Source organism: Grammomys surdaster, unplaced genomic scaffold (genome assembly GCF_004785775.1).
Source record: "Grammomys surdaster isolate TR1022 unplaced genomic scaffold, NIH_TR_1.0 797, whole genome shotgun sequence".
Classification (NCBI taxonomy): domain Eukaryota; kingdom Metazoa; phylum Chordata; class Mammalia; order Rodentia; family Muridae; genus Grammomys; species Grammomys surdaster.
Genome location: NW_021605216.1, coordinates 993,487 through 1,020,485, shown reverse-complemented (window position 1 = coordinate 1,020,485; position 26,999 = coordinate 993,487). Strand labels below are relative to the sequence as shown.

The window sequence follows — 26,999 nt, the reverse complement described above, 5'->3', positions numbered from 1 at the left end:
CTGCCCTGAGCACAATGAAGTCTCCAGCACTAAGAAAGATTTGAAGGCACATAGATGCCCTTAAAGATAAGATGGGAGGCTAATGTAAGATGCTAAGTACCACGGTGGAACTCTTAACAACCGGCTTCTGGTGGAGAGGGACATCAGGACACAATTAACTCACACACAGGAGGAGGCACTAAGTGCTCTGACAGAGGGTCAGGATAAGAGCAAGGGGTGCCCAGAACAGGAAGGGCTGATTCTGATTGGGGCTCTCAGAAGACCTGGCGTAGAAAGCAGGCTTTGAAGGAGCAAAGGGACAAGTTAGTGGTGAAACGCCTGCCAGAGGAGTTATTTGCTGATTTTGGAACTAGGCTGGTGGTGAGCATGAGATTGAAGTTCACACTGGCCTGATTTGAGTTCCCATGCCTTGTCTATAAAACCTTGAGTGATTTTCCTTTTTGTCTCAGCCTGAGAGCATGGCTCAGAAAGTGAAGTGTTTACCTTGCAAGCATGAAGACCTGGGTTCAATCCTTAGACCCTGCATACAAAGCCAATAGGATTTGATGGTATGTACTTAGTATCCCTGTGCTGGTCAGAGATGAGGATTCCCCAGACTTGCCAGTCAACCAATACAACCTAACCAGTGAGCTCCAGACCAATGAGAGATCCTGTATTAAAAACAACAGCAAGGTGACAAGGTGACAGCTCTTGAGAGATAGCACCTGAGTTTGACTTCTGGCTTACATACACACACATACACACATGAACACACAGGCACACATGAGTGCACACACACACATCTAAAACCTCAATTTTTTCATCTGCAAATGTAGATCCAAATATCTTCTACTGGATTTTTAAGATTGCTATATGGATAGTAAATACATTAACGATGTAATGCACATGTTTAAGGAATACACAATCAAAAACTGGTTTTATTGTCTACATTACTGCTCATATCAATGTACTGAATATCATCTCAGTCTTTTGGAGTGGCTTGTGATGCTAACCAGTCACTCTTGAGACTAGACAACTTGCAAATTTGACTCAATGCTCTCACAGACATGTGTCTGTGTTTTCCCTCACCCCAGAGCCTAGTGTGAGCATTTTTGCATCTCTTGGTCATCACTGTGGTTTTTGTTCAAGGTCTGTTGAGATTTGAGGGAGGCATTCAGGAAACCATACTACTGTTTTGTTTTTCCAATTTCCTCATACAGTAAGATCTTCCTTGGAAGGTATACTCTTAGGGGTATCTCCAACCCCAATAACAAGCACATAAGCACCACCAGCATAGTTAGTTAGCTTCTAAATGAGACCCTTGTCCTGTCCACAGCCTGGCTTTGCTCTGTTGTTCCTGCCTATGCTACTGAGAACCATTCCAGATCCCTGGAACCCAAGAGAACCACAACCAAACAAGGATAGTATTCGGCCAACTAGGACCTTCAAGGCCCAGAATCAAGAAATACTTTCTCAAGACAGACAAACACAGATGGGCCTGTGCCTGACAAGCCCAAGTGTCCTGACTCACATCAGCATGCTTACACAGAGCTGCATGCCCTGGCCAGCTTTTCCTGGCCTCTGCCTTTGCTCTACAGACCAGGGATACAATCAAATCTAAACTCTTTGTCTTCTTGCAGTCTGCCCCGCACCCCTCTTCCTCCCCTTCCTCCTTGTTCTGAGTCAAGCTGGAAACCACAGCCTTCCTGGGAGCCTACACTCTCCATGTAGCTCCTGCTTCCAAGGGCGCCCTTGGGATGCATCTCACAGCACTGTGAGACTCTCCAGGGGCCTTCACAGCTTGGATCCCCAGTTTACAGCTAATAAAGCAGTACAGCTGGAGACACATTCAACTCTTTCCACAGTATGGGGGCTGAGGAGAAAGCAGGGAGTATTGACATTCAGGGTTTAGCTTCTGCTCCCCTGACACCATAGGCATCACTACATTTCACATCACGTGGCAACTCTGGCTGGGCGTGCAGAGTGGACAGTGGATTCTGAGGCTGCATGAGGGCTCTGTGGAAAGCCATGGCAGGAAAGGGGTGGTGAGACGCATGATGGGAAAGGATGGCGAGACGCATGATGGGAAAGGATGGCGGGACAGAGTGCTGAGATGCTGCACAGTGGAGAACAAGGTACAGTGTGTCTGTGTATGGGTATGTATAGTCTACCTGTCTGTCTTGGACTTCTGAAAATGTTTATGTCCCTTAAGAACCCCACATTGGGGGCTGGAGAGATAGCTCAGCGGTTAAGAGCACTGACTGCTCTTCTGGAGGTCCTGAGTTCAATTCCCAGCAACCACATGGTGGCTCACAACCATCTGTAATAGGATCCGATGTCCTCTTCTGGTGTGTCTGAAGAGTACAGTGTACTCACATACATAAAACAAATAATTAAAATCTTAAAAAAAAAAGAACCCCATGTTGGCAATTGGCCCTGACCCTTCCTCTTGAGAAGGAGCCGCTCTTCCATCGGCTGGCACAGGGAGTTCTGTTCTACAGCTTAGCACACCTCCCTTCCTCTTTATTGGTGATTTGAAAGCTGTCTCCCTCCTCCCACTAGAATGTCATTCTCCACAGCAGAGTTTACTTGTTTTGTACTAGACCACACATAACATGGAATCAGTGAGTTAATTATTCAGAAAATGTTTGTATTAGATATGCCACAAGGTGACATACGTGGTGTTAAGGACTCTCAGCCTGCGGGTATGAAGGATAGCTAGTCTGTCTACTTGCCTGCTCTTCAGTCTCTTTTGTAAAACTACAACAAAAACAGTGTGGACGCTCTAGGCCTGCTACAAATTTTAAAAATGAATGCAAAATGCACTGCTTGTTACTCAGCATTAAAGGGTTCATTACATGCCAGTAACCAGGAAAATATAAATAATGACAATGGATATCACCATGGACCACTGTGCATTCTGTTGCTGTGTGGTATGGGTAGCCAGGTGGCCTAGGGCCTCCAGGAAACCCTCATTTGCCTGAGATCCTTGAAAGAAATATGAAAGGTAAATATTAACGGGAAATATAAGTCCAGTGTTTATTAGTGCATAGCTGAGGTTCCAGCGTACACACAGGGCTTCTGTGAGCTGGAGGTCAAATGTAGTGCCTTTCCTGGGGTCATCGCTTGAGCGCTTAGCTCACTCTGAGCACTGGCTGGCTCAAAGCACTGAAGAGAAAGCAGTTTCATCTCATGCCTAGAACAAGTGTGAATTGCCCACCTCAGCTCTCCTGTTCTCAGAGCAGCGCTAAGTCTGCATGCAGTTCCATGGCTCTAGTATCCAGCTGATAGCCAGACTTGCCTCTACTTTATACACCATGGGGGAGGCTGAGGATGAGGCGGGCGTGTTGCTGGAGAAGAGTCACCTCAGAACAGGGAAGTGGTTTCTGTTGAAAGAGACAATGGCATGCCACGGTGGGAGTCCTGTGGTACATGTGGAAGGGTCAGTGATGTGTGCCTCTATGTCTGTGTGGAACCCAGAGAGGAAAGAACATGAAATATCTGAAATGTATTATAGGTACTCACAAAGCTGGGGTCTGGACATGTCTGGGCTTGCACATCTTCTTACAGACAGAGGAACAGAGTTCTTTTCTTAAAGGAGGAAATGGTGCACACACTCAATTGTTTGCTTGTCATTTACTGTACTTCTCAATACCAACGGTGGGACTATATTGGCCAGGAATGCTAAGAAAAAGGGGAAAATCTCTGCTGAGGCTGGAGGTGCTGCTCACAGGTAGAGAGCTAGCTCACATAGCACTTGGAAACTCCATGTTTGATGCCGCCACATGTTGTAGCCTAAAGGGGGACATAATCAGAAAGCCAACCACTCTGGGTTGATTGTGAGAAGGAATGTCCTTTAGGCTCCGGTGAGTCACAGCCTCCTGCACTCCTTGCACCCCTGTTGTGTGATTTTTCCTGGGGACAGGTGAACATCTATGTATCCCAGAGAGAACACCAAGGATAGACCAAAGCAACAATTCCACCTAGGTCTCGCTTAGTGAGTTAATGAGTTTATCGAGGTTATAGGAGTATAGGTGAGGGGTTACTCCCAGGAACATCGTGATGGTTTTAATTGTAAAACTGACACAGTCTAAAATCACCTTGGAAGAATATCTCAGTGAATGTTTGCCTAGGTCATCTTGGCTTGTGGGTATGTCTTTCTGGTATTGTCTTGATTGCCTTAATTAATCTGAGAGGATCCAGACTGAAAGTGTGCTGTGCCATTCCACTATATAAGAGCAGAGATAGCTGCCTAAGCATCAAGCAAACATGCATTCATTCCTATCTGTTTCCGACTATGGATGTGATGTCACTAAATGTTTGAAGTTCTTGTTGCCTCTGCTATGATGGGCTGTAACTGGGAACAGAGATAAATAAACCCTTTCTCCACTAAGTTACTTTTGTCGGGGTACTTTATTACAGCAACAGAAATGGGACTAGAACAAATATGGGTGATTCAAGGGCAGATGATTCACAGAAAAAATAAAAAAGCAAATTCACCCCAGAATAGGTGATTACTTGCAAAAGCCACATCCATGAAGCTCTCTATACATCTTGTAGGCAACTCCACTGAAGAGTCTCTCTTCCCTAGCCATTATTCATTGCTTATGTTACATGGTGCTGGGGCCTTGTGAATCCTGTAACTTTATGAGTTTCCTGCGCCTCCTAAGTTTCCTTAGATTCCTGGAACTAATGAGATTCACTTTACCCTCCCCAGGGAAACCTTTCAATTCACAGTATTTGACTTCACCATGGGAAATCTCCACTGATGTCCCAGGGAACTATAAGCCCATGTCCTCTTCTCTCTCATATTGCCATTTTGAATCATAAGGTTGCTGGAGGTGTGGAGAGCAACAGATCTTCTGTTTTCTCATTGTACTTGAGCAATGGAACTGAAACATGTGAAACCCAATGAAATGGGAGTCAGGAAAAAAAAACATATTTCTTTGGAAAGTAATTTGAATATTTTTAAATGGCTCTTAGAAAAATCACCGAAAATGTTGTAGCATTTGGTACATGTGAGACAACTATTAAAGGCTGAGGAAAAGCACAAAATATATTCTGGGCTTATGCATATTTTGTAAGTATCTTCAGGCTCACAGGACATCAAAAGAACTCTGAATACATGTGCACCTAGGCATTGCAAGCTGAACGAAGATCCTTGCCATGTATCACTTTCTGTGATTCTCTGGTCTAACCATCTTTCCCAAATAATCTAATGGCTGTCCCCATTGCAGAGATAAAAGGGCTGCTACTTTAATTATGGCTTGAGTAAAGAGCTGTAACAGGAAACAGCAGGGTGACCTACTTAGGGTAGTCCTTGAAGTAAAGAAAGAAGGCAGCCAAGAAAAAGTAGGGGAAGAGTCTAGGGCAGGGGAAGAGTCTAGGGCAGGGGTAGTTACACTGAAGAAGGCATCCAACTGCCTAAGACTAGAACCACAGATGATGGAATAAAGATGGCGAGGCTCTTCACGCCAGCATAGGAGCTTCGCTCAAAGCATGAGGAAGAACCCCTGAGGACTTCCTGGGGAGCTGGGCTGCTGTGTGACTGCCGTGAGTGGAAGGAAGGACACAGGGTAAGGTGGAACAGGGATGGAGTGGTAAGGATAAAGGACCCATGAAGTAATTCTGTGTGAGCAAAAATGGAATCCTGTGCTGTGGGAGCAGAGAAAATGAGGAATTGGAGCAGTGTTGGTTCCTGGACCTTGTGGATACCAAACAAGTAAGCTTTTTGTGTAAATAACAGAGTATTTACATATAAATGCTTCACATCCTCCTCGGTGTCTTGAATACAAAATAGACACTATGCAAATCATTGTTATAATGTATCATTTAGGAAACAAGGAGAAAGTCTGTATACATTTACCATGGGAGAAGTGTACCTTAACCAGTTTACATTCTGCCTGGTGGTTGAACTCTTAGATACACAGAGCATGGCTGTGGAGGGCCAGAGCACAACCTAAATTTATGATGTGTTTTGGTTTGTTTGTTTGTTTGTGTGTTTGTTTTGCTTTTTTATTTTTGAGATAAGACACTACCATATGGTACAAACCAGCCTTGAAGTCAAGATGCAGCTGCCTCTACCTCCCAAGTGCTGAGGTTACTGGTATGTCTCACCGTGCCTGGATGCTAAATTTGAGACATCTAGCTTTGGCTGTGTGTGTGTGTGTGTGTGTGTGTGTGTGTGTGTGTGTTTGTGTATCTGAGAGATTCTCTCACTGAACCATCTATTCTCCCTGACAGGGGTTGGGGGGATGGAGTCGAAGCATCCTTTGGTCTCCATCTTCCACGTTCTTGAATTAGAGACATGTAGCCCTTATATCTGGCCTTTTATGTGGCTTTGGGGGATCTGAATTCAGGTCCTCATGCTTACATGTGAAACATTTTATTGACTGGGACATCTCCTCAGCCTCTAAATCTGTAATGTCTTAAAAAGAAATCTGGGGCTGGGGAGACAGTTTAGCAGTGTATATAAACTTTTATATACACAGGCCTAACAAACTGAGTTCCACCCCCAGGTCCCACATGGTAGAAGGAGAGAGCCAACTCCCAAGAGTTGTCCTCTGAACTCCACGTACATGTGCATACCTACACATGTACACATACACACACACACACACACACACACACACTTATGCTGTACTCTGAATGCTACAATACAAGCCTGCCAGCTAAGTTATGTCCACTAGTGCATTAGCGGCATAAAGATTATTGGGTAACCAATTGTTGTGATTGGAAATAAGTCCTGCTCCACAAGAAAGAAATTATGTCCAAGTAATGTTGTTCCCATCCTTGGCCAGAGAAGCTTCTCTCGCCAGTGGACAGCAGTCAGTGCCAAGACTCGAAACAGGTCAAAGTGCTTGTCTTAACTGCTGTGGGGAAACACCAACACCAGAAGCAACTCAGAGAGGAAAGTGTTTCTTTTACCCACAGTTCAATATAATAGTTCATAATTGAAAGCAATGGAGGCAGGAACTCAAGCAGGGCAGAAACCTGGTGACAGGAGCTAATGCACAGGCCATGGAGGAGTGCTGCTTACTGACTTGCTCATCATGGCTTGCTCAGCCTGCTTCCTTATAGAACCCAGGACCAGCAGCCCAGGCCTGGTACCACCCACAATGTGCTGGGCTCTCTCCCATCAATCATGAGTTAAAATTTCTATAGCTGGATCTTGTGAAGGCATTTTCTCAAAAGAGGTTCCCTCTTTTCAGATGATTAGCTTATGTTAATTTGACATAAAAGTAGCCAGGACAGTGCTGAAGATAAGTGACTGTCAATGCTTAACCCTAAAAGGACATCTATGTCTGCTCTTACATCCCGTCAAGGCTCAGGGTACATCATGAGAGAGCATGGAGTTAAGAAGGTAAGAGCTAGAGGATGCGGGGGAAGCTGTGAAACGCTGTCTTGTGGACATGACATGGCCATGGTCCTCATGAACTCACACAGCTGTGGTTACCTGTGAAAGATCACGTCAACAAGAGCAGTGAGCACTCCAACAGGCAGCGCTAATTTGGACTCAGTAAATTGATTTTTTAAAATGAAGAATACGTGAAGACAGGGGAAGGACTCGAGGGTCTGAGGAAAGAGGGGTGGATATGATTAGGATGCCTTACGTTACATTCATAAAATTATCAAAGGATAAGTAGAAGATATTGTTAAAATCAGTTTTAAAAAAATAAATTATATTCTTGGGGGGTTTTGGAGGGCCATTAATTTGGTCAAATTTTGAGCTAATTTTTAAAAGTCTTGTGTGATTGCATAGAGAGAAATCCTTCCAAAGACCTAGGCAGCTGGCTGGTTTTCTCTTGTTTGGTATTTACTGACTGCAACGCAGAGCAAGCTGTAGAACCTCAGGAAAGTCATGTAGAGAAGGGGTGACTCTCTCTTTCCCTACCCACCCCATCTTTGGGTTTTACCATTTGAAGTAAACAATGGCTCCACAGAGTACTACACCGGATGGTGAGTCTAGGTCTTAGTCAGTCTGACTCTATGCTTTGAGCCTCACTGCATGTAAGAGGTGCTATCATCCTGGTGTTTCAGGTGAGCAAATCAGCACACATCTATCCGTCAGTGTGCGTATGTCAAAGCCAGGGCTAAGCTCAGAGATCTTAAAAACAAATTGTAACAAGTCAGATTCCCCCTCAAAAAGCTCACAGCCTTCTGAAGACAAATGCTGAGAAAGTGCATTGGAGCGGGAAGGGGGGAGTGACCTTTTCTGGAAGGCTTTCTACTAGAATCCACATCTAGCTGGGTTTCAAAGAATGGGCAAGTTTTCCATGTGTTGAAGGAAGATTCTGAGGAGCATTGAAGAAGTATGGGAACCTGGAAGGAAACAGTTCCCTGCCTGCCACAGTGCGGGCTGTGTAGAAAGAAACTGAGGACATAGGCTAAGCTACTTCTATCTGGAGCTCTCTGGGGGTTGTCACACAAAAGCAGCACAGTGGACACAGTTTCCTTGAGCTGCTTTCCACAACTTCACACCCGATCCGTAGCAAGCATGCCTGTGCTTCCTTTCTCTTTCTTTGCCTGCTATTTGCTTCAGAGTCCATTGGAGCTGCACCTTTCCCCTGCATACACACTCTCCAGGGGACTTCATTTTCACAGGGCATAGGAAGAAGAAGCCCCAGGACAACAGCACAGACTGCTATTCTCAGAATTTCTTCTGAAATCCCAGGCTCCTGTATTGCTTCTCAGGTAGAGCTATTTCCTGACATGTTCTGAGAACCTTAGAAAAGCAATTCAGATGTCAGTACAAAAGACGCTAAACCTGGAGTGCTGGGGAGCTGCTGGGCTCCTGTTACAGTATCAGCTGGTGGCAATTGTCCAGATCTGAGTTCCTTCCCAAGGCTGAGCAGCCTATGCTCCCCCGTTTTTATGCCTCAATTCACCCTTCCATAAAGTTCTATGTGAGCAATGGGCAAGTTACGGAGCATGAGAGCCACCTGACTCCCACACCACAAGTAATAAAACTAACTCCCAAGAACAGTAACTACTACTCTAAATAGGAGTAGGGTATCTAAGAAATGTGTGAGTGGGAGCTCACACAGCTCAGGCTGGGCTCCTAAACTGAGGATCTAAGCATGACCTTGAATGCCTCATCCTCTTCCCCCCACTCCCGGAGTACAGGGATCACAGGCTTATGTGGCCATTCCCTGTTTATGTGGTGCTGGGGATTGAACCCAGGGCATTGTTAATGCTATACAAGGACGTTTGTTCTTGTGCAAAACTTCTAAGACATTTGCAAAATAGTAATCCCCTCCCCCAAAAGGAAAGAAATGATAAGAAAATGACCATTTTGAAGCCTGAATGGAAGATGTGTGTCCTGGGAGAAAACCTGGGAGAGGCCAGAGTGTGAAGCTCTTGATGCTTCACACCAATCCAAAGAAAAATTCTAGGCATAGGAAAAGTGACAGGCAGACACTCCCCTGCAGAAAGAAAAGGGTTCAGCCTTCTTTTATGTTCTCCTCAGTCTAATTGTAGTTCAGAGCCTGGAATTCAACTGAGGCAGAGTCTGGAGTGAGTTCGGAGAGATACAGAAGAGATTTGGCTCTGATGATGTCCTTTAGTTTTGAGATCCAGGAAGTTTCTGTCACTGGCAGTCTCGTGACTTCCTTCTTGCCCCTCCAATCTCCTGAGCACACAGCTCTCTAGATAGAAAGTGGATTTTCCCGTTAAGGGCACCTTCAGGCTGTCATTGTGGATGTCAGGAAACTTTGGCCCTGATTGACAGGTGCTGATCAAATTCACAGGTTGCACTGAAATGTGCACTTGCTGCTTGATCAAGGAAGGTACATTTGCAAGTATGATTTTCACAGGGAGAGAATAGCAAATAAGAAACAAGAGGCTTTTTTTTTTTCTACTCACTCAGGAAATGGGAATCAGGGCAGCCAAAGGGGAAGTCTGCTTCACTGAATGAATGATTGGCCTGGTACTGTTCATAATGATGGTTCCTTAAGCAACCAGCAAGAGATGTTTAGTGATTGGGGTTGAGGGGTGATGGAGCCAAAGGGAGAGGAAGTTAGAAAGCTGGTCTGTCTCACAGTCCCCTTCTCTTGACTGATGTCCCTGCCTCTGTTTATTCTGGCTGGCTGATACACTTGGTGCTAGAGCTAGGTACACTTGACCTCCACCAGGATCCAGCAGTGAATCCCACCTCTGCCTCACATGAGATTCATGTGTGCTCACTGCATCTTAAACTGCAGCCTCTACCTTGACCCCTGAACTCAGTCCAAGAAGGACCCTTGTTGAGATCCACCTCCAATCCCAGCCCTTATCTGATTCCAAACAAGAGCTCCTTACCTGGCTTGTAGACCAAGCCCTTGAACTAACAGAGCTGTCTGGCCCACACATGCCTACACCTTGGCCTCCCAGGGCCCCATACACAATGCCCCCTACTCACTGGCATGTAACCACTCTCTGTACAGACCTCTGAACATGAATTTCCACTCAAGGCAGAAAATTTCCACTCCTCTGCCATCTCATCAGAGCAGGCCAGTAGCTGAAGGGTCAATGTCACAGGTCCTCTAGTACAAAGTTGACTACTAAGACATGGGACAGAAGTCTTGAGCTAAGAACCTCGATACAGATTTGCCACGTTACTACCCTTATATGGTCATGGCTGGTGTTCACCTGAGAGCAAAGAGGCACCACTGACCCTTACACAGAGGGCAGTAAGAGGCAGCCTTCTTGCAACTGAGATACCATTCATGAGTTTTGGCCTTCTCAAGCTCCTTTCCCCTGCCTCCTCTCCTCATGTTGTAAACAGTATACTTTAGTCACCATAGACACCATCAAAAAAAGACCTGAGGCCAGACTTGTCTCCTTGTCCCTTGCTCCTTTCTCATCTATATATGGGCTCAGGAGTCGTTTTTCCTTTCTTGTTCAACTTACAGGGTACTTATGAGAGAATGGATGGGTAAGAACTAAGAGTCACATACTATTCCTGTGGTAGAACAGATGTGCCTGGATCCTTCTACAGAATGGCGGTGTGACTTTGGGTGGGTCAGTCAAGCTCAGTTTGCTACCTATCAATTAGGACAATAACTACATCCTTCATTAGTTATATTAGGGCTAATGGTATTTCCTAGCAATCCAGTTCTTGCCTATTGTCCTGGTTAGTCTTGATTGTCAATTTATTGTAGCCTTGAGTCATCTGAGAGAAGTCTCAGTTAAGGAACTGGCCTAGATCAGATTGGACGGTGCACATATATGCAAGGGATGGTCTTGGTTATTAATGGATGTAGGAGGGACTGACCTACTGTGGGCAGCACGGTTCCCCTGGCAGATGGTTCTAGCTGTATGAAAAAGCTAGCCTAGGTTGGGCCAGTGAGTGAGCCAGCTAGCCTTGTTCCTCTGGTTTCTGCTTCAAGTTCCTGCCCTGACTTCCTTCAGTGACTGAGTGTACTCTGGAAGGGAAAGCTGAGCTAACCTTTTCCTCCTCAGGCTGCTGTTGGTCAGAGTGTTTTATCACAGCAACAGGAAGGAAATTAGAGCACCTAGCACGTGTGTGGCCCTTGACTCCAGCACAGTGGCCCCTCTTTCATTAGTAATTATTAAATTAGTATTCCTAGAAAGTACTTAGCATAGTGCTGTACACATCAACACAGTGATTGTCTGGAGTGAAAGCTCCAACCTTAGTGACCAATAAGAAGAATGGCATTGCTGCTGGTGGTGCCAGCCACCTGGAATGTTAAGGTCACCAGTGGACAATATCGCGCCATTAAGGGAGGGAGAGTCTCTACTGGTGATAACCTTGACACAGGTTTTGCATATTCTAAACACATGCAAATGGAATAAAGCTTAAAGTGTAGTTGATCAGCTAGCTGTCTGGTAGGAAGATTTTTCTAGGTCAGTAGTCCCTTAAGACCAGATACCTTTAGTACTAAAATCTATGACCCTGTGAGTTTCAGTTCCTGAATCATCGATGAGTCAAGGACAGTATGCGTTGTCTGTCCCTCCCTTGGCAGACTCCCTGCCCATCACAGTCCGTAGCTCCACAGTTTTCCACACAGTGTGAAAATCCTTCCTTCTGAACCCATTTGACATGGTAAGGGCTGAGTTACGTAAGAGGATGTGAACCTCCACACCTAGGGAGCACGGCTGAGGAGACTGAGTGCTGTGGGTGGAATTCATCAGACTTGGCTGGCTTTCAGCACCAGCCTGAGAGCAGCACTCTCTCTTATCCTGTCAGTCTAAGCTGACAGGAAGTGACCTCCTAGAGTGGGGTGGATGGCACACCTAGGTCTTTGTGTACCTACCTGCCAGACCCATGGATGTAGATGATGACCTCCCTCAGAAGAATGTGGAAAAGGGGCTTGTGTTTATTCCTCGGCTGGTATGCACGGAATTCAGCACATCTTATGTAGCAAGCAAAACAGCAGACTTAAGAAACCTTTTCCTTTAAGGGAGCTTTACTTCGGTTGTAGGTAAAATGTTACAGAAACATGTTAACTATTGACAAGGGAGATGGGGTCAGAAGTCAAGAATACATCTCAGAGACAAGGAAGTGGCTGAGTGGTTAAAACATGAGCCGCTCAAATATGAGGACCACATTTAAGAGCTCCAGAACCTGTGTAAATGTCGGGCAGGCATGGAACCATAACACTCAGTAGGCAGAGACTCAGAGAATCCCTGGAACTAGCTGAGTCAGCAGCTTCTGGTTTTAAAGGGAGATACCTTGCCTTAAAATTTAAAACAGAGTGATCATGGATGATACTTCTAGCCTGTACATGCACACACACACACCTAACTACAAAAACACAGGTAAACATGTATGAATATACATGCATAAAATTAACATCATATCCATGTCTTAATACATGCAAATTGTCTATATTTGTTCATTCATTGATGTACTAAAAATACTATGTAATCATTGTACAAATCACCGTAAGAGTTATAAAGAATAACACACCCTTTATGATGGATGAGGCACTGTATGAGTCTCTCATTTCTCTATCTCAGAGCTCAGCCTCCTGGCCATAGATAATAATGACAGCATCAGATATGACATGTTATTGAACACACAGTACTTAGAACTGTGTGACATTGATGGAGTTCCTAGCATGATCTCAAACTCTGACTTATGAAATAAGAGCACTGTGAAATCCTGCAGCCATATCTTGGTTGGTACACTCAACTCACAGTCCCTTCGGCTCACAGAACCCACACGTTGCTGTCTCTAGTAAAAGGTCTGCTTGCCCACTTCCCCTCGCCCTTTGCCCTTTGGGTAAGCCACACCCTGAGCAATCTTGAGCTGTATGTAGTTGTTGACACATTGGTTAGGGCAATGGTGACACTCTGAAGAGCATCTCTAGGACTAGGACGTCCCAACACTAATCTTGGCGATACTTCTTTGTAGTCACCAACACACTTTTGCCTCATTAGCCTCCATCAGTTTGCATTCTTGCCCTCCAAGAACCCACACTAACAAAGTCTGTGCTTTAACTTCATAGATGCACACTTCTTCAGACACAGAAGTGCAACTTTAGTGGAAAGGCTTTAGAAGGGAAGAGAGCTGGAGGCAGTAGGGCTCCCCAAGCCTAAGGACTGCAAATGGCCACAAACACTGGGACACATGAACTCAGGGGCCTCCTATGCTAGTAATCTCATGATTAAGTAAGTCATATATGCCCACTCCCGTTTCCAAACTGTCCCATTGACTCAGGACAGCCTTTCTACCCACAGTGTCTCTTGCCCTGTGGTTAGTGCTATATAATCAGAGTTGGAAGACTCTGAAATGAGCTAGTGTTGTCCTCAATCTGGAGCAAGGACTCTACAGATTCCCAAGTCACATACAAAGCGACCTAGATCTTGAAGAGAGAGCACTAATTCTTTAGCCCTACTCAAAGTTTCATGCCTGCCTTCTTTCCATCCTCACACCAAATACTCCAGCCTCTGGATATGCTAAAAATACATGGACATCTCTTCCCTCCCTCCTTTCCTCCCTTCCTCCCCCCTCTCTCCCCACACCCACAAACCCACACAGACCTGATGATGGAGCCAAGGTCTCACACATACTAGGCCAGTCTCTCTCTCTCTCTCTCTCTCTCTCTCTCTCTCTCTCTCTCTCTCTCTCACACACACACACACACACACACACACACACACACACACACACATCTGATGATGGAGCCAGGCTCTCACTCAGAGAGAGAGCTGAGGTTGGATAGACCATGGCCAGTGTCTCATCCATGCTAGGCCAGTGTCTCATCCAAGCTAGGCAAGTGCCGCACGGCTGAGCTCCAGCTCTGGGCTCTCTTCTGCTCTCCCAGCTCACATCTTGCTCTGAGCCCTGCTTACAGCTACTATCCCTCTGTGTGGCGCTCCTTTCCTGGCCCTTTGCCAGCTCTTCACCATTTTTCAACATTATCATCAGATCTTTATATTTTTCAACTCAGTTGTGGCTGCTATAGAGAGGGGCTTCCTGACCACCTGCCAGAGGCAGTGCAGCTCCTCTCTTCTGGTCTCATTACAACACCTGCAGTATCCCAAAGGATCCTCTATTTTTTTTGTACCTCTCTCCCCTTCTGGAATCTAGGCTCCAGGACAGTGGAGAATGTATATCCAGCACTGATCCCCCAGTTGTGGATGCTAGGTTAGCATAAGAGGCTGAACACAAGACTCTCATTGCCTCAAGGCTAGACTGCTGCTGACCTGGATAAGGCCATGTCACTGAAGCACTTCCCTGTTGCCCACATAGAACTGTGCCCTCATAAAGGCAGCCCCCAGGATGCCTCCATGTCCTCACCCACTTACCCACTGCAGGAGACCACAGCGCTTCTAACAAAATCTCCACTTCTGCCCTTTTTTGCCTTGTGAAATTTTCACAACCTGCATCACTAGCCTTGCATCCACTTTCTGCCCAACACATACTACTGGTTGAGTGGACATTTGTTTAAATGAGTGACATGGAGAAGAAATAGAACATTCTTTTACATAGGGCCACATACATACCTCTAATGAGTATGAAAGTTCTAATGGAGGGAGGGGAGAAAAAGAGAGAAGGACAGAAAGACAAAAGAAGAAAGAGTAGGAGAAATAAGAAAGGAAGGAAGAGGAGGATTGAGGAAGGAAAAAGGAAAGAAGTCAGAGAGAAAGATGAGATAGAGAGAGGGAGGGAAGATTGGAGGAATGGAAAAAAGGAAGAAGGGAGGGAGGGAGAGGCAAGACGAAGGTGTGAAGGAGGGAGAGAAGAGGAAAGGATGACCCCATCACCCAGATGTTCCCAATACAGCTCAGGATGGAAAGCAATGAGCCCCTGACCAGTCTCTGTGCCAAGGCTCCGCCCCCTGTTTCCAGCACAATGCCCACACAGTGAATGCAGAGCCTACAACCAGAGCCCAGCCTTTCTTTAATCCCCAACCTCATACATAATCACATCTCACTGGCCTCCAGGGCCTGGTCATCAGTACTCCAGCTGGGATGTAAATGCTCCAAGCTGCCCAGAGGGAGATGAGTCCTCTGTGGCCATCTTCTAGTCAGCCATCTTCCTTTGAGTGAAGAGAGAAGTCAACAAGCCAAGCTGAAAGAAGAAACACCAGCACAGAGCAGGGTAGCTTAGCTTGGTCTTTTCCTGAGAGGCCCTGGGTACCAGATTCCTGTCTGCCTCCAGTGCTGTGCTGTGTCCCCTACCAGTCTACATAACCCTCTACAGTTGCTCTAATGCTTCCTCCTCTGTCATCCAGCAGGCAGAAAAACTGCTACTCTATCTGGACAGGCAGCACACAGCCTGGCCTGCAGCCAGCACTCAGCCACCACTGGCTGTAGCAGCAAGAACGACCATTTGTTCTGTAGCTGGCTTCTTACTGCCATCTCAGGGGTTCCTCTGTGACTCTCCTTGATGTGAGACTTTCTGAAGTCATTTAAAAAAAATCCCCAGGAAAGCCAGAAGCATGTGTCTTGGGTCATCACAATATCTCAATTTTCTAGCAACAGTGAATATTGGTTGACTGTATCAGAGGACTGGTGAGGGTTCACCTACTAAATGGTAAAGACACTTAGCCGTGTCTCAGCATCCGAAAGGAGTGTTGCTTCACTTAGAGGGAATGTGAGCAATTCTATGCATGATGGTGATACTGAATGGGTAGGGATTGGAGCCAGAGCATGGGGGGCGAGGGGGTACTGTCCTCCAAGTGACAGACGTAAAGCATGTTTAATGACAATGTACTAGAGTTGAATGAGAGCCCCACCTAAAAGGGTAGAGTTGCTCAGGTGTACATGGGGTCCAGGTGAGTGTCTAAACATTCTCCAATACATACGTATGCTCTAGCTCCCTCCCCAAACATGAAAATGTCCCTGTCACCTCATTATCCACTATTTACAACGAGTCTGACACACTTCCAGGTACTGAAGCCAGGAGCTAAGGAGAAATGTCAGAGAGAGAAGCCTTAAAGGAAGTGACAATTACAAAGCAGCTGATACAGGGAGTTCCCTCCCATGGAGGGAGCTGTCAGGGGCAGTGCCCAGGGCCTGGAGATTTATTGATACTAAGTGGATGGTGCCGCAACCAGGACTGACTATCAAAGGGCTCCTGTGAGCAGCAGGCTGGCCTGGGCTGCCACGCTGAGCAGCTTGGGGGCTTTCCTGATCAGTGTCTCCCAAAGGGAGAGTCCTGGCCTCAATTTTCACTTCTCCAGTTATTGGATTTGCTCTCCTGCAGACTGTCCTGGAAGCAGTGACCCTAGTACAGGACATGGCAGTATGGTCCCAGCACTGCCTGGCTTCATCTCTGTCTTCCAGGACCTTTGTCTCTGCCATTCCTTACCCCTGGAATATGCTTTGTGAACAAGGACTTCAGCTAACACCCTATTTTGGCTGATGCTTTCTTATAAGGCACAAGAGCACTCGTGATGGGCTGTGTGTGTGTGTGTGTGTGTGTGTGTGTGTGTCTGTGTGTCTGTGTGTCTGTGTGTCTGTGTGTCTGTATGTCTGTCTGCCTCTCTGTGTCTCTGCATGTCTCTGTCTTTCTGTGTCTCTGTCTCTCAGTGTCTCTCTGTGTCTCTTGGACTCTTTCACTGTCTCTGTATGTGTGTATGTCTGTGTCTCTCTCTCTCTCTCTCTCTCTCTCTCTCTCTCTCTCTCTCTCTCTCCCTGTGTGTGTGTGCTCTCACCTGTCCAGACATAGACCAGAGGTTGATGGTATGTCTTCTTCCATCTCTCTCCATCTCCTTTTTGAGAGTCTTTCATTGCACCTAAAGTTCACTGTTTCACTGACACCAGACAGCAGAGATCCTTCTGCCTCCTTGTCTTTGCCTCCCTGGGGCTAGTATTCCAGGTGCACCCCACCACACCAGGATTGTTATGTGAGTGTTGGTGGTCTAAACTCAGCTTCGTGCATGCCAAGCACTTTATCCCCTGAGCTTCCTCTCCAGGCTAAGGCTAAATGTCCTTACCTGTACCATGGACTCATCCCTAATAGACACTAAGACTGAGTTGTTACTGTAACTGTTTTCTGGTAACGGTCATTATCCTCTACCATCAATGTGTTGGTCCTTGAGGCTGGGGTCCTGCCAAGGTCATTAGCACATCTCTATTGCCCTATAGGTGCCTCATGAGGGTCGGGAGCTGGCAGTTTAGAAGTGAACAAATGAGTCAGTGGGCTCATTCATCGGAGGAGAAATGAGTGCATATATGTATAAAAGCATGTATGGTCTCCCAAGGATGGAATGGACATAAAAGAACAGCAAGGTCATGCCATGGTGAAATAAATACATATGTAGGTACAGATAGGTTGATACAGATAAAATACAGAGGATAATAGATGATAGATAGATAGATGATAGATAGATAGATGATAGATAGATAGATAGATAGATAGATAGATAGATAGATAGATAGATCCATATATATGGCTCAATGAAGCAATGCCTTTTTACCTAGCCAGAGAAAGGGCACTTAAGACTTGTTCAGAGCCTGAAGCTGGCTTGTTGGTCAGTCTGTTTCTTCCCATCATTGCAGAGGGAGAAGGCAGTACATCAAGTATGTCAGAAACTTGGGTTCTGTAGCGAGAGTGGCAGAGCTCAGGTCCAGACTTTGCTGTATGCTGGTCACTAGTCTGTAATTTCCTCTGTGGGACAAAAAGAGTCAGTATGAAGAATCATCCTTGGCCATAGATCAGTGGTCCAATACCAGCACACACTGACGGCCACCAGAAGGTGTGATGCTCACCTGGGCTTCCCTGTGCTGAGGGTCCCCGAACACTTGTCAGCCTGCTCTAAATCTGTACTGGGACTCTGTGTTCCAGCTAATGCACACTGGGGTCCTGATTCTGCTTAGGGACACTCTTGTTTCTTCACCCCTGATAGTCACCTTTGGGAATACACCCCCCTACTCCAGCTCTGCTGATTTGCCTCAGGCCTCACCTATCCTCGCTACTGAAGAGCTAACTCACACTACAGGTCAAAGGTTGCATCTTAAGTAAACTCCACAGGCCTCTAGACTTGGTGCCAGCACTTCAGCGTGTGGAATCTAAAAACTCCGAGGTTCTACCAGCTGCTTGGACTGAAGAGCTGCAAAGGAGGTTCCTGGGAATCTGAGCCTCAAACAGCTCAAGGTCTAAATTAGTAACTGTTTTCCAGTCAGCTCACTGAGACCCTAGAGTGCTGGTGTCTGAAGGAGTTCTGAGTGTGGCTCAGTCTACCCCATTGTTTCACAGCTAAGAAAACTTCCCCGAGAAGACTGAATTTGCTCAGTCAGTCACTCTCTTTATACTAATGAAAAAGAAGAGAGGACCCTCTGGGTCTTCTGCCATCTAGCTTAGTTCTTTCTCTATGGAGCCTTGGCTTTCCTGTGCTATTTACTTTGACAGTTCTAAAGCCATGTCTTATAACCACTAATTATCTTCCTCAACACTTAACCAATGACTGTCCTGCCCTGCATGCCTTGGGTCTGTGGAGTCTTCTTCCCTCTCCCTCTCTTCCCTCCCATCCCTCTTCCTCCTCCAGCTCTCTCCCTTCCCACTCTTTCTCTCCTGTCTCCTTTCCACCCTCCCTTTCTCACTCCCTCTCCCTCTTCCTCCTATGGTTTAGTTGAAATGAGAAGCCACATCAAAGTGAAAAGATCCAGCTTGGTGGCAAGTCAGGGTCTACTTAAGTTGATATAAGCTAGGCTGCTCCCATGTTGCATTCTTTTAGGGAGGAGTATTAGCATGCACCCTCTTAGTCTAAAGGATAGAGCACCCACTTGAATGAAAGAGACTTGTCGAGGGGAAAATTCGGAGGTAATTTGAGAAGTTGCGCCTAGCTATGTCTATGGATTTAGTGAGAACTGCCTTCCTCCCACCCCACCTTCCCTTCCTCCACACACCCTTCTTTTCCCTCCCTCCCAACAACCCTCTCTCCCCCTCTACCTCTACTAAAGTGCTAGCAAAAAATGTCACAGCCACTAGGACCCCAGAGATCCAACTAACTGTGAGAAAGTGAAAGGTGGCGTGAGGGAACAGGTCTGGAAGCTGGATTTTCATGCCACAGGACAGTATTTCACTGCCCCAAGGGGAGAGAAGGGATCCTAAAAATACCATGGAGCCTATTACAATATTTTAACAGAGTTTATGTGTTTCCCATGCACACTAACCCCTGAAAGATGGATTGTGCATTTTGACAAATCTATATTTAACATGGGTGGATAAGATGCAATGTATGCTTCCTGGTTTAAAAAAAATCATACTTATGGAAAACCTGAGTCTAATAATTACAATAGACATTTAAAGGCAGTCGCTATTGTGGGCTGTGCATAGAAAGTGAGTCTCATTAGGCAGAATGAGAAAACAGTTTGAGTGGAGGAGGTGAAGGAGCCACCTCAGAAGAAAGCCACCCAGGGCAAGGGAAAAAGAGGTTCAGGAGACCACCCCCTTCCAACACCCACTCTGGGTCATGTGAATGTCCCCTCAAGCACCCAGCATGAATTCATTCATCAAATATTTCTTGAGCACCTATGGTGTTCTGAGCACTCCGCTGGCTCTGAGACACAGACAATTACTGCATTCAGAAAACTGGTATGGAACAAAACAGCTACAGATGTAGACAGAAGCCAAGGCTGCGGCTTTAGATACAGTGAATAAAGAGTGGAAACTGAGGTTGGTGGTGATGAGGGGAGTGGAAGAAGCCTGCTTGGGAAAGTAAGACAAGTTGAGACAGAACTTCAGAGAGGAGACATGAAGAACAGTCCTGCAGGCTAGAAGGGAACGAAGAACACAGAGTCCCTGAGATAAACCACTGGAATTGAGGTGTAAAGTGACAGCCAGGGTGGCCAATCAGGAAATAAGGAGATTGAGCAAGGTATGAAAGGTCAGCAGGGCAGTTGTACAGACTCTGTGTCAAGGTCAGATATACAGGGACTTTCCTCCTGTCCCATGGGAATCTCAGAACCACAAGGAAATGAAATGACACATAGCATTTAACTTTGGTTTGTTTCATTGATAGGCTTCCTTTAACTTCAAGGAGAAAATGGATTCCACCGCTAAACCCCAAATGCTATGCTGCCTCTCATCTAGCCTAGATTTAAAACCATGTGTACATATATATGTGTGCATGTAGATGTGTGTTTGTGCATACATGTGTTCATGTGTGTTGCAGAAATTTTTAAGGCAAAACTGAGTTTCTACCCCACCTTTGACCATTTAGTTCCAGGACAAAAGACACACAAATTTTATTATTGACAGTAAGCCTTAATCAGCACTAGAGCCAGACAGATTCCTGCCCTCTGTGCTACCAGACTCTACTTTCCTATTGATAAGCTACAATTATTACCTGCTATATTTCATCTGGGCTGCTCTTGATTGGCCAACCATCAGAGTTATGTTTTCTTGATTCCTAACCCACCGTGAATTTCTCTTCTTCCTTGTTTTTCTCTCTCCCATGTGGTTCTCCTCTGACCCCAAGCCTGGGAACCCTAAGCCCCACCTATGTCTCTTCTGTCCAGCTATTTGCTGTCAACATCTTTATTTACCAATCAGAAATATCTTGGGGGCAAGATCACATAGCATTGCTTGGGATTCTTTCATCTCTAGGGCAACCAGTGCAAACTCTCTCATCTCTGGGGCAACCAGGTCTTCAGGGCCACACTTAGTATTACATACACATGAATAGACCAAACCTCAACACTGTGTGTGCTATGTGTGTATGTGCACATGACAGTAACAAGGAGACCATGTAAGGAAGGAAGGAGCCCAATGAGAAGGGAAAGGAGAAAGCAATAGGAAGGAGAAAGATGGTTTTAATCATGCATTCTCTTTTGAAGAATCTAGATTCAGAATGTGTACATGGGGGTTGTTGGTGAGAATGAGGGAACCAATGGAAAGAGGAAGAAGGCAATGAGGGAGAAGGTGCGAATGACCAAAGTACAGAAATACACATGGATGAACAGTTCGTTCTAATAAAGTTCATTCTTTTCTACACTAAAATTTAATTAGAATAAAATTTCTTAGAGCAATCACAAAATGTCCATAAAGCTTAAAACACTTTGTGAGCATTATAAAGCATGTGAACAATGAATATTAATTAAAAATATCACATAGCATAAAGTTCAAGCCATGATTATCATCATCAGCTCTGGGAACAGCCACGAGGGGCCGATTAGAGTAGGTGCCCCATGATGTTTCAGTCTAGAATGAACAGTCAGTGGGAAAGTCACCTTGAAAAACTCGAAGCTGGAGGTGAAAGTGGCAGACCTGAGAGGAGTTGGAGTGTGGCTGTCAAGGGTGAATATAACTAAAATGCAATGTATTCATGTGTGAAATTCTCAGAGAATAAAATAAAACACATTAACGATAATAATAATTCTCTAGGTATATTCGAGTTATGGGTTTCTGAGGTCTCGACAAGCTAACGTTCACTGAAGTTCTCTTCAGGATGAAGCAAGGGGAGTTCCCTGTCTGAGACGAAGACTGTCAGTGCTCCATCCTGTGTCATACAGAAAAGTGAAGTGTACAGACTGACTGACAGACAGCCCGATCCCATGTCCTTAGTCTTGTTCTGATCACACTCTAAGCAGCAATAATATCACCTGCAAACCAGCATTGATAGCAGCTGAGATCCTGCAGAATGGATCCTGTGGGGGTATTTACGTGGCTAAGCAGTTGCTGTGGTTGATCCTCTGAAAGGCCTGGCAACCTGCTAGCAAAATGCATGATCACAACATAAACATCAGCAGGAGGCATACACTGAGAGGAAGGGCAAGGTGGAGAGAATCCATATTTGTGTTCCTGAACCCATGTCAACAGCAGTAGTAGGCCGCCACCCTTCCTGTGGCAGTTTTTAGGCATTGCCTAAAAGCTGTGGGTAAAGAAATGAAAGATAACTAGGCCATCAGTGTATCTACCCACCCTGGATTTGACCTAGATGTATAACATGAACATGTCCATTAACTGTGTGTGTGTGTGCATATGTGTTTGTAAGCATGCATACATGGAAGTCAGGTGACCACCTTTCTATCTTGTTTGAGAAAGGGTTCCTTTGTTGTTTTCCAGTGTGTGCAGATTAGCTATCCCAAGAGATGCCAGGAAATCTATTGTCTCACCTCCCATCTTTCTATAAAGGCAATAAGATTACAGGCAAACATGCTACTGTGCCCAGCTTTCCATGTCCTGGAATCCAAACTCAGGTCTCCACATCTGCATGCTCAGTGCATTGCTCCATCTCCTTGCACAAATAGACCGATTGGTTTTCAACCCTTGGCTTTAATATACCTTCTTTAAAAACGTCCCTGTCAAATAACCCTATTAAAAATGCGGTACAGAGCTAAACAAAGAATTCTGAACTCAGGAATATTGAGTGGCCAAGAAGCACTTAAAGAAATGTTCAGCATCCTTAGTCATCAGGGCAATGCAAATCAAAACAACCCTGAGATTCCACCTCACACCAGTCAGAATGGCTAAGATCAAAAACTCAGGTGACAGCAGATTCTGGCAAGGATGTGAAGAAAGAGGAACACTCCTCCATTGTTGGTGGGATTGCAAGCTGGTACAGCCACTCTGGAAGTCAGTCTGGCAGTTCCTCAGAAAATTCGACATAGTATTAACTAAGGACCCAGCAATATCATTCCTAGGCATACACCCAAAGGACTCTCCAACATATAACAAGGACACATGCTCCACTATATTCATAGCAGCCTTATATATAATAGCCAGAAGCTGGAAAGAACCCAGATGTCCTTCAACAGAGGAATGGATACAGAAAATGTGGTACATTTACACAATGGAGTACTACTCAGCTATAAATAACAATGACTTCATGAAATTCTTAGGCAAATGGATGGAACTAGAAAATATTATCTTGAGTGAGGTAACCCAATCACAAAAACATACACATGGTATGCACTCACTGATAAGTGGATATTAGCCCATATGCTCAGAATACCCAAGATACAATGCACAGTCCACATGAAGCTCAAGAAGAAGGAAGACCAAAGTGTGGGTGCTTCAGTCCTACTTAGAAAGGGGAAAAATTACTCACAGGAGCAAATACAGAGACAAAATGTAGAGCAGAAACTGAAGGAAAGGCCATCTAAAACTGACCCACCTGGGGACCCATCCCATATATAGTCAACAAACGCAGAAACTACTGGGGATGCCAAGAAGTGCATGCTGATAGGAGCCTGATATAGCTGTCTCCTGAGAGGCTCTGCCAGAGCCTTACAAATACAGAGGCAGATGCTCGCAGCCAACCATCGGACTGAGCACGGGATCCCCAATGGGGTCTCCAATGGAGGAGTTAGAGAAAGAATTGAAGGAACTGAAGGGTTTTGCAATCCCATAGGAAAAACAATATCAACCAACCAGAGCCCCCTAGAGCTCCCAGGGACTAAAGCACCAACCAAGGAGTACACATGGAGGGACCCATGGCTCCAGATGCATATGCAGCAGAGGACGGCCTTGTCAGGCATCAATGGGAGAAGAGGCCCTTGGTCCTGGGAAGACTCGATGCCCCAGTGTAGGGGAATTTGAGGGCAGGGAAGTGGGAATGGGTAGGTGGGTGAGTGGGGGAACACCCTCATAGAAGCAGGAGTGGGGAATGGAATGGGGGCGGGGAGGTTCAGGGGGAACCAGGAAAGGGGATAACATTTGAAATGTAAATAAAGAAAATATCCAACAAAAAAATAAAAATGTCCCTGTCATTCATTTCTTCACAGGGTCATTGTAGTGACAAGAAGGGTTAATTGTGTGAAAGTTCTTTGCTGTGTGGCTACTATGGTCAATGACCATGATGGCTGCTGATCTGTAACAGGCATCTGATAAGCACTGGCTCTAGACAGATGGATGAGTGTTCACACAGATGAAAGTGTGAATAGAATGGGTAGATGGTGAGATCAGCGAGCTGTCAAACAGATTGGTATTTGAAGGCATGGGTGGATGGAATGGTTGATTGGTAGGGTGGATGGCTAGACAGCAGATGGTTAGTGATGGTGGCTTAAATGGATTTTTTGAGCCATCTGGCCATTTGTTTGGAGCATTTCTATTCATTAATTTGGGGGTTATGAATGTGTGCACATGTGTATATGAAAGTATGTGAACCTGTGTGCACATGTTCAAAGACCAGGGGAGGATATGGGGTGTCATCCTCTGTTGTTCTCTACGCTATTCCTTTCAAAGTCCTCTCACTGATCCTAGAGATTACTATTTTTGGTTCTGCTTGTGGCCAGTGAGGCCCAGGAATTTTCACATCTCCACACCTCAGTGCTGGGGTTACAGGCATATGCAACCACACCTGACTGTTTCCATGGATCAGAACTTGGGTCTTCGTGTTTGTACAAGTTCTTTTATCTAGTGAGCCTTTTCCCTAGCCCCCACTAACCTTTCTCATCTTCTTTTCTAGTCTGTTCCCAGTTCTCCAAGGGAGTCTACGCCATCTTTGGATTTTATGAACGAAGGACTGTCAACATGCTGACCTCCTTCTGTGGGGCCCTCCATGTGTGCTTCATTACTCCAAGTTTCCCCGTTGACACGTCCAATCAGTTTGTTCTTCAGCTGCGCCCGGAACTACAGGAAGCCCTCATTAGCATTATCGACCATTACAAGTGGCAGACCTTTGTCTACATTTATGATGCTGACCGGGGTAAGCTCAGGGTTAAGGAAAGGAGACTCTGGAGGGATGGAGAAAATTCACCAGCAGGAAGAAGAATGATGCCTGTCTCCTTAGAACACATGGGGAAGTGAGCCAGGTGCTTTATTTCTGTGCGATGATTCCTTGGTCACCATCATTTAACTCAGAGTGTGAAATTATAGCCTTTGAGGGAGGAATCCTCTAACCCATCAAGCCAGGCTACCATTCACCAAACTCTCATGTCGCCAAGTCCAAGGTTTTCAGCAAAGTGGCCGACAGCTCACAGTAGTAGAGGGGAAAGCTTAACACGATCTGAACCTAAGTTCTCTCCTCCCGAACCCTGGGACTTCAGACAGGTTCTTGATGTGTTAGCTTCATCACTCATATAGTGGGTCAAATCCTCCATGACTTCACTCCTTTATGACTAAAAGGAAGGTGAATTGTCACTACCTCAAGAATGTATCAGGAAGATTAGTGAGATAATGGCTGAAATGGGCCTACAATGGATTCAATGGATTCAAAAATCCTCAATACATCTGCTGCCTGTTATCTTCACCATCAACAGCAGCAGCTCCATTATCACCATTATAATCAACACTGTCATTGCCATCACTATCATCACAACCACCACTGTCATCATCATCACCACCAATGATGAGTTAATACCTCATCACTGTGGTCATCATCATCATCACCTCCATCATTCCACCATCATCACTATCATCATTGTCAACTGCCATCATAACTACCTCCACTGTCACCATCACCACTATTAACAATTATCACCATCTGCTATCGTCATCACTGTCAACATCCTTATATCCTTATCATCGCCATCCTTACCACAAACACTGGCATCATCTTCGTCACCACCCTCATCTTGGCCATCACTACTGTCATCATCATTATCATTATCACTATCCTGACTATCATCGCTGTCATTATCATGACTACTGTCATCACCACCACCATCACCCATCTTCATCACTAGCATCCATTCTTACTGTCATTGTCACTATCACCGTCATCCTCCCTCTCCTCCTAGTGTTTAGAGTCCTCTCCCTTTGAACCTCGCAATCATATTTTCCAGTTGTTTCTCATACTTTTCTCTGTAGCTTCCTTATCCTGCGGTACATTTATTTATCACATCTGCCTAACGGTCCTCCCATTCTTCTGCATTACATCCCATGTTCTCTATTCACTCATCCTGTATCCAGGAACTCTTCTTTCTGAGTCCTATCGTGTACATTTGCCCTGCCCCGCCTTCTTATGCATGGCCTAGTCCTGTAAGAATACTGTTATTCCTAGTGTAAAGAGATAAATGGACTGAGACTTGAAAGTCTAGGAACTGAGGCAGGGGAGCACTTCCCTGGCAGTTTCCCAAAGAGAATCTTAGAAACTTTGAACAACAGAGTGGCAAAGACAGTGGGGAAGGTGCCATTCAAAAAGGAAGGTACACGAAGGGACAGAGCAGAAGCATCCATTTCTTTCTATGTTCTTTCATTTCACCATCTCTTTCCATATTTTGATTATTCTCCTTCTCAGACAGCAGTCACTGTGTGGGTCATCTGCCGATGGTCCCTTTTAGAATAATCTTGTGCCATAATTAAGGCTCAAACCACAGCAACTCAAGAAAAAAAACATATTGTTAGGAATTTCTTGGGTTGACAAAAGAACCCAAACTCTGCAAAGAACTATGTCTACCTCAGAACTCAAAGCCCTAAGCTCTACAATTTTCTGGTTGTGTGACCGTGGGCTAGTGAGCTTTGGTGTCCACATCTGCAAGACAGGGGTCAGAATAAGACTGACCCACTAGAATTCAGTGAATTAAAAAAGGAAAGCCAGCAGAATAGCACCAGACACACAGGGAAGGTTCAGCAAACATGTGGCTCACTCACATCAAGCAACATTCACTGGGAATGAACCAAAGTGGAAAATCAGACCAGAAGCAGTCTAGAGAGGTTCCTGAGCCCTGACAGCATA

At 45.5% G+C, this 26,999-nt stretch overlaps 1 protein-coding gene across 7 annotated transcripts in view; it reads left to right on the top strand.

Moving 5' to 3' along the window:
• Gria1 (glutamate ionotropic receptor AMPA type subunit 1) overlaps positions 1 to 26,999 on the top strand; it is a 315,108-nt gene that overhangs the window by 145,202 nt on the left and 142,907 nt on the right. For 6 of the 7 annotated variants that reach the window (XM_028782513.1, XM_028782514.1, XM_028782515.1 and 3 more), the window contains exon 3: positions 24,789 to 25,028. The exons of the other annotated variant lie outside the window; for it this stretch is intronic. In XM_028782513.1, coding sequence (XP_028638346.1) covers positions 24,789 to 25,028 — 240 coding nt within the window. The remainder of the gene's footprint in view (positions 1 to 24,788; positions 25,029 to 26,999) is intronic. 7 annotated transcript variants of the gene reach the window in all.